General features: G+C 42.3%; 2 protein-coding genes across 2 annotated transcripts; one reads left to right on the plus strand and one right to left on the minus strand.

Annotated features, from left to right (window-relative positions):
• The first annotated feature begins 58 nt into the window (after positions 1-58).
• gemin2 (gem (nuclear organelle) associated protein 2) lies at positions 59-3,631 on the plus strand. Its single transcript, XM_018695152.2, has 10 exons — positions 59-371; positions 633-717; positions 1,009-1,098; positions 1,322-1,381; positions 1,568-1,684; positions 2,026-2,070; positions 2,165-2,233; positions 2,425-2,535; positions 2,691-2,749; positions 3,136-3,631. Exons 1-10 carry the CDS (start codon positions 250-252, stop codon positions 3,173-3,175), a joined length of 798 nt encoding a protein of 265 aa, XP_018550668.1. The 5' UTR covers positions 59-249; the 3' UTR covers positions 3,176-3,631.
• Positions 3,632-4,179: 548 nt separating this feature from the next.
• pnn (pinin, desmosome associated protein) lies at positions 4,180-9,649 on the minus strand. The gene is made up of 9 exons (XM_018695186.2): positions 9,486-9,649; positions 8,956-9,033; positions 8,432-8,503; positions 7,861-7,936; positions 7,640-7,734; positions 7,382-7,457; positions 6,959-7,114; positions 6,339-6,477; positions 4,180-6,209 (listed from the first exon to the last, which is right to left on the minus strand). Exons 1-9 carry the CDS (start codon positions 9,596-9,598, stop codon positions 4,945-4,947), a joined length of 2,070 nt encoding a protein of 689 aa, XP_018550702.1. The 5' UTR covers positions 9,599-9,649; the 3' UTR covers positions 4,180-4,944.
• Between the last annotated feature and the right edge of the window lie 1,318 nt (positions 9,650-10,967).

Here is a 10,967-nt window from a genome sequence, read left to right on the forward strand (position 1 = left end):
CTTCAAAAAAGCTGGCAGCACATGTAGCGTTCATCACCATGGCAACCACCGCCGCGCACAAAGATCACGTCACTCACGCGTTCTCAATCAAGATGGCTCCCTAGTTTGTGAGTAGTTTTGCCGTCTGCGAAAAAGTCATTTATTTTGGTCGTCGAAGGAGGTTTTTTATTGTAACTCTACGCTTCAGTTGTAGCTGCCTGCCTTTTACATCCGACGTTTCGATATAAATTAGCTCACAACTAAAACAAAATGAAGTCAGACGCTGAGGAGTTAATGCCGAGGCTGCTGCCCGTTGAGTTTCGAGACACTGCAGAGGACCTGGATCTGAATGGGCCGCCGAGAAACCCTCAGGAATACCTCCGACAAGTCCAGTAAGTTCACCTGAAAGCCTTTGTTTCTGTTTGAACAGCGGAGAACCGTAATTCTGCTGGGTACAGCCATGTACTATACTGATGCTGCCACCGGAAATATTGTAAACACCGTGGCATGGTGGTGACCGTGGAAGTGTTTATCACCGAAGGTAACAAGTACAGAAAGTTTCAATAGGGTATCGACATCGACATGTTTTGTGAACAGAATGTATTAGTTTAGCAATTTTTATGTGATGAAATAATGTGTTTCATTTTCATCAGGTTGGAGGCGTCATTGTGTCCAGAGGTGGTAGTTGCCCAGATTGACCCCAAGAAACTGAAGAAGAAACAAACAGTTAATGCATCTGTGAGTACATGTACACATTGAGGTCTGTCCTTGCAATGGAAAAATGAACATACCACTGCATAGTCATACAGTGCAGCATCTACCTTAATGTGTGTTTGTATGTAAGTGTATATGTTTTCCTGTTTTACTGTGTGTATTTGTCACTATTTTATTAGTAGTCTGCCTGCTTACCTCAAGTATTAAATGAGCTATCAGGGACACATGGATTATGTTTGCATGTATGAGATCAGGGGATAAAAAAATGCATTCTTTTCCTTCAAATGTCCAAGAAGTGAGTCTTCTATGTTTCAGGTGGCAGGCTGTCATGCTGCTCCCATGGGTTTCTGCCCCAGTCTCAGTTGGCAGCAGCAGCAAGTCAGTAACTTCTCAGATGTCAGACAGGTAAAACAAAACACATTTTTGTTCTCTTTTCTTAAAAATCACTTGTTAAACTGTCAAAACCTGAAATTATTCAATTTAGTTACTATGTTCTGCCGTCAGTGTTTGTTTTGAAATGTGTTGAATGAAAAAGGCAGTGTTGAATTGTGTAAGCGTGTGCAAACTCTGGTGTAGGTTTAGAATCATAATAGTTTTTACAGTCCACTGTTCTGGATTTTGCTTTCAGAGCATCACAAAGAACAGGAAACACTGGAGCAGCCAGACTCTGGATGACAACGTGCTGATGGTGAGGAGATGGCACAGTCGTGAAATTCACTCAATAGTTGAAAAAAGTGTGTATTTATTAGCATCAAATTGGATGTTTACCTCAAGTCTGAGCAGAATCAACACTTGATATGGGATTATTATACACAAGTTAAACTGGAGGAGATTTTGCATTTGTTGTAATATGGTATTTGTGTGTGTTGTACAGCCAAAGCTAACAGACGAGGAGGGCTGGAAGAGGTTTTGTTTAGGGGAGAAGGTCTATCTGGGCACGTCATCCTGTGACACAGATGCAGAACCAGAGCCAGCACTGGACTATCGCAAGGTTGTATGAATGTGTGTTTGTTTGAAGGTCTCCTTTACTGAACTATTTATTTAGCTGCATCATCAACTCCAGCTGCAACTTGAATGGAAAACACCAGATTGTATTCTGTTGCTCAACTGTACTATCTAAACTACTATCTAAAATGACCTGCTCATTGGTACAGTTGTTGTGAATATGTCAAAGTTTTTAAAATTTTGTCAAAATATAACTTGAAGTGAAAATAAGAATGCTTCACTCCTGTGACTTAAGTTTGTTGATAAATGTATAATGGTTTTATTTTAATTATATGACTGCGGAGCCTTTAATGTGACTGATACTGATAAAAGCATGTCTGTGTTCAGGTGGGCTTCCCTCCCTTCCTCAGCATCGTTAGCAGACTCAACCAGGTAAAATTACCTCCCCACATAGAAATGCACCTCACACTCTAACAGTGACTGTTTTCATGTAAGTCTGTTTTCCTACTTATTTCTGTGTTGACAGTCCACGGTGTTGATGGTGTTGGAAATTCTTATCAGTTGGTTTGAGGAGAGACCATTTGTTCCACAGTTGGTGAGTTTGGTTGATGATGTCACTTAGTATTCTTCAGTTGGTTTCTGCTTCCATATTAGTCAGTATTATTAGTATTAGTGAAAGCCTATGCTTGTTGTTTTTCAATAGAAGAATGACTACATTTGAAAAAAAAAAAGGATAGGTCTTCCCACAGGAGCTGGCACACAGAACAGACAGTTTGTTTGTTGTAGGGTCGCTGGTTTTATGCTCTACTGGCCTGCCTGGAGAAGCCTCTATTGCCCGAAGCCCATTCCTCAATCAGACAGCTGGCCAGGAGATGTTCCCAGCTCCGCAGCACTCTGGTAGGGCTCTGTCTGCTTTACTGTCCTCTGACCTGTGTTACTCTTCCACTGCCATCCTCTGTGTAACACTACCTATGTGTGTGCCTGTCAGAATTGGACTCTCGATGTGAACCATTAGACATGACATTATCTGTCCTGATTTCATGATTCCACAGGAGAGTCAGGAGGATGAGAAACTGCCTGCCCTCAACCTGCTGATCTGTCTTGTTGCCAGGTACAGTATCTAACACTTAGTCCAGTTTAAATCTGTCAGGTCACATCTTGTTTTAGATATCAGGGCTGCTTGTATTCTTGGGAATATTAAATCCAGCACAAAGAGAGTTAACCCTGGTCTAACTAATGACCAATATATAATTTGTTTTGAATGATTATACCAACAGCTTACAGTTTGACATTTGCAAAAATTCAGTATTTTGATTTTTGAAGTGAGAAGATGTAAATACAATAATACAACCAACCAAAACACAACTCAACAAAATATGTACTTTTTTCACAGAAGTGTCCAAACATACAGCTGTAGATGTACACCATGTCAGATTGAACTTTTGTGCTGAACACTGTATTATGCAATTATACTGACTTCCTTTTTTTAACCTGCAGATACTTTGAGCAGAATGATCTGGCAGATCAGCCAGAGTGAACAGTTTGTAACTGATAACAACAAGACTTCAAGGAAGAATGTGTAGTAAGCCCTCTTCTTACTGATGCAACATTCAGACAGCAGGCTCTACACTCAAGCAACAAGACCTAACATTTGGACTCATGAACAACTTGACATGGAGAACCTTTACCAACCAAGTAAAATCAGTGGATGGAAATAAACTGTTAAAGGTCTCAACAGCGCACACATCCACAGTGGGGCTGTGGTGGCTCTGCACAGGTTGGGATGAAAGTTGAGGAGGAAACCAAAGGGCCTCAACCATGAACAGAACCTGCTTTATTTTAAATGAATTTGGTTACTTGAACAGACCTCTGCTGTTACTGAAGAAGCCACAACAGGAGGATCACTTTTATTTTTTTTTGGCAGGTTTAGTCATGGGGTTATTGAATCTAATAAATGTGAGATTTGTCTAATAAACTGTGATGGTTTGTGTAATTGCTTGTGTGGACATTGTTGTTAGTCAAGTGTTTCAAGCCCCTACAAATATAGTTGCCAATATGAAAAATGCAAATGGCATGGCTCTGGATCCAATACTTTGGTTCAGAGCAAAAAATCTGCTGAGACAAAAAAAAACACATGACATTATTGATCAACAGAGAATGAATCACCTGTTTTTTGTATGTCAAGCAGCTCAGGATAGCCTTGTCTCAGGGTAATGATACATAAAACGTGGCTAGGTTACCAGACAATCAGCAGGTTGTGAGCAGATCAGTGAAATTCCCTCACTGCCTCCACTGGTGATGCAGAAACTGCTCTTGAAACAACTCTTGACTTGCAGACTATTGTCAACTATCTTGCTTATCCCTTAAATCATCTTAAAGGAAACATTCCAACATTCTCTAGTTCTAGCTTTTCAACTGAGGGTGTTACACCTCTTTTATAGCACTTTAAAACAAATGACTGATATGAAATATAATCAACTCATTTGTGAAAATTATTGCCGGAGCCCTCATACATCTCCAATAATTACCACACCACACATATTTCCACTAATACCTCACCTTTATTTTGAAGCAGATTATCAGTTGGTACAAAAAAGGAAAAACAGTTTCAAAAACCAGTATTTAAGCAGATCGCACATGTATCCGAGTGATGACGATACAAAGGCCCTGACATTGATCAAATAGTGGAGATAAATGGGGATTGAACGTATTGTCACATCAACTTGAAAACACAACTACAATGTTAATGGTCACTGCTACCATAACCGTCAATACCCCAGCCTATGGCATTGTGATTAGGATGAAAAAAAATAGAAAACAAACATTCAACACCATCTTTTCATCGTGGAGCCACATAGACCTTTGTAAAACCCAAATGTCAGGCTGACAATAAATCATCTGGATTTAAAATGAAAGGACTAAAATGATGTCTCTCCTACCGCAGACCTGTTTAATAAAGAACCCAATTAGAGAAAGCAAACGGAGCATCCATACCAGATGCACCACTCTGACTAGGAAGTCCAGTTTACATTTCTTTTGCCAAGTAAAGGGACAAGGTTGGAGGAAAATAATAACCAGTTATCCATGGTATTAATTTAGTTGAAACACCGCCTTTAAATTCCTACATTGAGAAAAAGCCTCTAATGCTAAAACTTCCAATGGGCCTTTGTGTGTAAAATATGGCATTTTAATACCAATTTAAAATTCTGTCGTCTCATCTGTCATTAAGTAAATAGCAGGAAGCTTACATTCCCTCAGTGTTTTCCTGTCCTCAAATTATCATACAGAGGCTGAATGAGAACCAGATTAGCGTCTCTTGTCCTTCCTGTCTCTATCTTTATGCTCCCTACTGCTCCGGGACGACCTGCCTCTTCCCTCATCGCTCCTCCTCTTCCTCCTCTCTTTCGATCCCTTCGAGTCCCTTCCTCCTCCGCTACTCCCTCCTCTCTTCCGATGACTTCGGTCTTCTCCTTTCTTCCTGTCCCTGTCTCTGTCTGAGGGCCTTCTCTTGCGCTTCCCGCTGTCTCGGCTGCGGCTTCGGCTGCTGCTGTTGGACGACGAGGATGAAGAGGATGACGATGATGAAGAAGAGTGGCTGGATCCGGAGGAAGAGGAGGAACTTCCGCTGGAGGATGAGCCTGAAGAGGAAGAGGAGGAGCTGTTGCTATGACTGCGGCCCTTCCTTGGCTCCTTCTCCTTCTTCCTTCCTCTCCCACTGTCCTCATCCTCCTTGGAGGGTGCAGGGGTAGTGCTGGGGGCCTCCTGGGAACCAGGCAGTTTGTGTGGGGCTTCGTCCCCTGATTTCCCCTCTGTGGCCTGGTTCTCGCCTGCTGATTCTTGGAACTCAAGGCCAGGGATGATGAAATCGTGCCCAGGTGCAGCGGAGGCGGTTTGTGGTTCTGGGGTAGGAGAGGCCCCCTGGGTCTCAAAGGACTGCACTGCTGGTTCCCCTACAGTGGGACTGGCCTGGGGCTGCTGACTGGTGTCTGGTGCTTCATGGCTGGTTATGGTTGGTTCAGAGGACTGGATGTCTTGGGTCTTTTCATTTTGGAGGTCTGCGGGCCCCTGTTTACTGTCTGTTTCTGCCACCTCTTCCTTTCTCCCATCTTCCTGCTCAACCTCCATCTCCTCTGACCCTGGACTTGCCTCTTTGTCTTCCTTTTCTCTTTGATCCTCTCTGCCCTTCATCCCCTCCTCTCTCTCCTTCTTCTCCTCGCTACCTTCCTCACTGAACTCCATCCTCTCCTCCTCTTCATCTGCCTTCTTTAACCCTTCCATCTCCTCTTCCTCCCTCTCCTCACCCTCATCCTTCTCTGTCACCTTTCTATCCCCCTCCTTTCCCCTCTCCCTCTCCTCCTCCTCCTCCTCCTCTTCATCTTCTTCCTCCATCTCTGCATTCCCCTTGTTACCTGTCACCTTGACTACCTGACCTGCTGGCTTACCCTCCGCTGGGTGGTCCGTCCCTGTTGCCGCTGTGTTTCCATCCTGGTCGCGGTTAGGCTGTCGCCGGGGGCGGGACTCCATCTTGCTGAGGTGTTCGGCAAAAGCCTCACGCCTCTCCTCAAACACAGCTGTCCAGCAGACAGAGACAAAGATTCGTGGTTTAGAGGGTGATTAACACACAAACACACACAAGAAATAAGTAAACTACATCTACACAGATAAAGGAGAGATGCTGCTATAACAGGAGAAGTACTGACCATTTAGTTTCTTGGTGGAGTCTTCGAGGAGTTTCTGAGTTGCGGAGCACATTTTCCCAGGCAAATAGAAGATATGAGGCTTTGTCTTAGTGCGAATGTATTTCACCAGACGATTATTGTGGCTGGTCCACTCCTCTTGCTGTACATGGATGAAAGAGAAGGTTACATAAAATTCTGGCAGAGAAAACTCCCTTTCACTCATCTGTTTCATACCCTATATTACTGAGTCACAGTTAAACATGTTAGCACTCATGCAAATCCATTTTTCCTTTCACTGGTTGCTCTTGCAACCCCTCTCTCTCTCACTGCCTACACCTTTTCCCACCCCTCTTTCCCATCTTTTCTTCTAATATTACAATATTTTTTAGATAATACCATAACAGTGTAGTTTGCATAACAGTGTGGCAAAAAGTACAGATAAAAATCACAAGAGAATATGTTTAATGCCTGATATTGTTTATGCTTTCATTTTCTAAACCCTTTTTTCTTCCCAAGCAAGTAGAAAAAAGCCATCAATGGCAGAATCGCACTGAAACAGGCCCATGAGTCACCTGCCCCATACGCTTTCATTTTCTGTTTACTTTGTGCTTTTGTTTCTTTATGTCAAAGCACTTTCTTACCAGCTGAGCTAGTTCGACTTTCTGTTCCAGTAGTCTCAGCTCAGTCTGTTTGGCTCTCCTCTCTTCAAACAGCTCCCTCTTTTCATTCTCCACCTTCTTTCTTTCTGCCTCAGCCTGAACCTCAAGCTTCTGCTCAATCTCTGAACGTCGCTTTTGCTGTGGGGGCAAAAGAAGAAGATGGACAGACATTAAATATTGAATTACAAAACACAGAGACGATACAATTAAAAACAAACACCATTTTTTTAACACAGGGCTTCAAGCTATGGTCCTGCTTACATCCATTACTATTCATTTCTAAAATCAAAGCACATGTATTAACACCAAAGAGCTTTATCTCATCAAGGCTGGTTTATTTGCTCTGCCTGCCCTGGTGGCAGTAAGCACAGCAGCTCACTGGATAAACAGGAGAGATCTCCTAACCTTCTCTGAAGAGACGTTTGACTCCTGTTTGAATTTCTGCAGGGTCCCCATCAGCAGGCCGAACATACGCCGATTCCTGGCCGAGAAAACACAAATCCACCATCACACACATCCAATTCTTATTTATAAAAGAATACTAAATACTGACCCTTTGCAGGTGCAATTTAACTAATCTGATCTGATTAATTATGACAATTACTCGTCATTTTCAAATATACATCTGTATGCACAGCAGGCTCATGGCTCATGTTGACCTACCTCTGTTTGCCCTTCTCATCCATGGTTTGATCTTGAATGAGGTCTCGGCGTGTTCGCTCCTTGGAGGTAGCTACTACAGACGACTGCAACGCCGGCTGAGAAAAGAGAAAACAAACCAAATCAACAACAAATGTATTAAGGGTAGGTGATGGATACCAGTCTAGACATCTGCCAAACAATCAGAAAACGGGTCCTAGAGTAGGAGACAAGCTTTTTCTTACCTTTTTGACATCGTCATCATCCTCGGCGTCGCTGTCGTGACGCGCATCTCTCCTGGCCCTCTGGTCCCCCGCCAGCCTGCAGACACGTGAAAAGATGAGACACACATTAGAGACAGAAACTTTATCATCAATGAAAACATATCAACTGCTATTCTCACATCCATCAGAAAACCAATTATAGTCAGGGATGTGATCAGCACACAAGACAAAGTACAAAAATAACCACAAGGCAAACACATGACAACAATCACAGAACAGAAGGTTCATCTGATTTACCTCACTCTAAGACAATCCAGTTTTAATTTCCACAATCACCACTGGCTGATTAAAACTTGGAGCATTCTCAGTGACGATGTTGCTAATTGTTGAAAAGTCTCTGAATCTCTTATTCTAAGAGCAGTAATAGCTTTGCACTGAAAATGAACCAAAGCTTTCAATCTGAGAATTTGATTCAAGACTTTTTCTCTTGGACTTTTTGAGCTCTCAGTATTCACATCACTTCTAACTAAATGTTTTCCCCTACACCGGATGTAAATGTATTTACCATCATGAAATTAAATCAAGATCTCACCTCAGCAGGGCTCCCTCGATGTCCCTCTGCTTGGCAGGGGGGCCGCCGCTTCCAATATCTGAGAGACTACGCCTGGGAAAGGACACAGAGACAGTGTCTCAATATTAAGGTCATGAATTCAAAGAACACACTCAGAAATGCAGCATTTCAAAACCAGTGAGTCTAGACCACTAAAACTGTGTCAGTATCCAGTGTCCAACTGCATTTTAAACTTAGTTGCCAGTTTTCTAGGTATGTAACTAGCCATACCCTCATTTTGTTTTAAACAGTGTTTAAGTGTTGATGACTCAACTTAAAGGTCATTTTGGAGGCTCCAGTTTATTGGTGCTGTTAAATAACTTCATCTATTGCACAAAACAATATTAGTGATGTTGCTTTAAACAATTTATAAGGTATCTGGTTTTATTACTAGGAATAGTTTAAATTAAACAGCTTGAACACCATTTAAGAGCAGCTGCGGAGTCTGTCGATACGTGAATGAGCATGAAAGTCTTTGCATGTCGCTATCCAGCGCACATCTTTACCTGAGCAGGTTGATTCCTCTGCCTCTACCTCCTCCAACGCCTGCCATGGGGCCGCCGAGCCGACGGATCTGGCCCGGCCTGTGGACACATCAGCAAACAAGGTCAACCCAAAATCAAACCTTATCGATCAACTAATTAACATCACGAATTGCAGTAAGCGATTTTGTTTTGAGTAACGACGTCGTCTTTTATTTGAGGTGGAGCCATTTAGCTTTACCATTCAGGCATCTCTGTGGTGACTCTCAGACGACGCCTACCTAAAGGCCTAGCAATAGCTGACCGACTAAAGTTTGTATTTCACTACAAGGTTAAGAGTAATTATTGGCTTGAGATTTACTTATTACGTTTGTGTGGCTGCTTCGTTACTTTGGGTGTAGATGTAGATAGGACAAAAGCAATTTTAAGACATGGTAATGTTTGCTAGCTAGCAAACCGATTCACGCTAGCCTAGTCGTTTGCACGCTAGCAAGCTGGTTAGCTTATCACTAGAAATATGCAAAAAGCTACAAACATAAACTCGGGCCTCTTACCTGGACTCATTAGGATCACGTCCGGTTAATTTGCGAATATTATCGTCCACATTTTTTAAGCTTTCCTTGGCTTTTTCGAGCTGGTCTTGCAAGCTCCGCACCACCACCGCCATCTTGCTTCCAGTTAGCGCGAATCACGTGTCCCTTCTTCTTCTACGGTTGCCGACTCTTCTTCCTCCTCGTTTTTAAGTGCAGCTGACATGCGACATTGTGGTGCATTACCGCCACCTGCTGCTCTAGGGTGTAGATCACAAATAAATGACTAAAATCTAAGGCTGTAAACATGCTGGTGCTAATTACTAAGGCACCTATCATTTAATGTCACAAAAGCACTGAAAATACTTTGATGTAAAATAGTAATATCAGAGACATTTAATCAATCTCCTGAAGCTGAATTGAGCAGAATTTGGTGGGGTGGGGGGGGTCAGAAGTCACAAGTTACCTGGGTTTGTACTGAGATTGTATTAAGAGCAGGAGAGAAGAAAGTTTTGATTTATTTCCCCTACATCAGTGCACAGATGTTATTTTTTCCTCTCTGCGGGCTGATCCTGTGTGCCTGCCTGTGCCTTTTGAACTGTATTACAAACCGCAGAGTGCTAAGGACTGCCAGCTCTGAATTGTGAGACCAACATTGAAAATAAAACCTCTTTGTGCCTTGGTCTTGCTCTTGCAGCCCTTGCATATCAAAGTGGGAACCAGTCATCAAACCACAGCTGATTTCCTGGTTTACATCGGCATGGGGCACTGGTGGATTTCTGCTGTTTCACTGATGATTCACCAGCTTCATTTTGCTACATTATCTGCTGTGTGTACAGTGCAAATCCACCCCAAACCACAATTCACACAACTTATTGTTTTGATACATTTGAAATCATAGTTTTCTTGGTCTATATATCTGACAAACACTTGCAAACTCACAGCCTCAAAACCCATGTCAGATGAGTGTATGAGCCTAAATTTTTAGATTTGGTAATTTGCCCATCTGTGCAATCAGACAAGTTAAAAGTAAGTATTTTCCAGGAAAAAATGCAACCAATATCAGCATAAATGTTAAATTAGGCCTCCTTTATTTGTCAATAGGAAATCTGTGAACTTAAAGTCTGTTGTTCTCAAAATAACATCTAGTGTCTTTACATGATCCACTGTAGAAAATTAAAGACTAGTAGGAGTTGTAGCAAAATAATTTGTTTTTCCCACTCAAGTGTCTAACACACCTCAGTGAAGTTGTATTAGTCAAGTACATTAAGGTCATCGTGCACAGTAGAAATCCTGCCTCTAAAATCTCATTCCTCTCGTAGTTTCATTCAGTTGGGGATTGAAGATGAATACCTTGAATTGTTTCTTCTCGCCCAGGTTTGTTGTTTGTCACCTCCATGGTAACCGCGGGACCCACACAAATCTGTTATTGTTTCAGCTTAATTGTGTAACAACAACATGATAATCTTGTTACTTCATTATCCAGGCGTGAACAAGCTTTTTTGT

Source organism: Lates calcarifer, linkage group LG19 (genome assembly GCF_001640805.2).
Source record: "Lates calcarifer isolate ASB-BC8 linkage group LG19, TLL_Latcal_v3, whole genome shotgun sequence".
NCBI lineage: Eukaryota > Metazoa > Chordata > Actinopteri > Centropomidae > Lates > Lates calcarifer.

Excerpts from the sequence above, each read along its gene's own strand:
- gemin2 (XM_018695152.2), top strand. The coding sequence starts at position 250 with ATGAAGTCAGACGCTGAGGAGTTAATGCCGAGGCTGCTGCCCGTTGAG. Across the intron at positions 1,382-1,567 it reads TGGATGACAACGTGCTGATG|CCAAAGCTAACAGACGAGGA; the intron begins GTGAGGAGATGG and ends TGTGTTGTACAG. Across the intron at positions 2,536-2,690 it reads CCCAGCTCCGCAGCACTCTG|GAGAGTCAGGAGGATGAGAA; the intron begins GTAGGGCTCTGT and ends ATGATTCCACAG.
- pnn (XM_018695186.2), bottom strand. The coding sequence starts at position 9,598 with ATGGCGGTGGTGGTGCGGAGCTTGCAAGACCAGCTCGAAAAAGCCAAG. Across the intron at positions 7,458-7,639 it reads GATGAGAAGGGCAAACAGAG|GAATCGGCGTATGTTCGGCC; the intron begins GTAGGTCAACAT and ends TTTCTCGGCCAG. Across the intron at positions 6,478-6,958 it reads AAGTCGAACTAGCTCAGCTG|CAAGAGGAGTGGACCAGCCA; the intron begins GTAAGAAAGTGC and ends ATCCATGTACAG.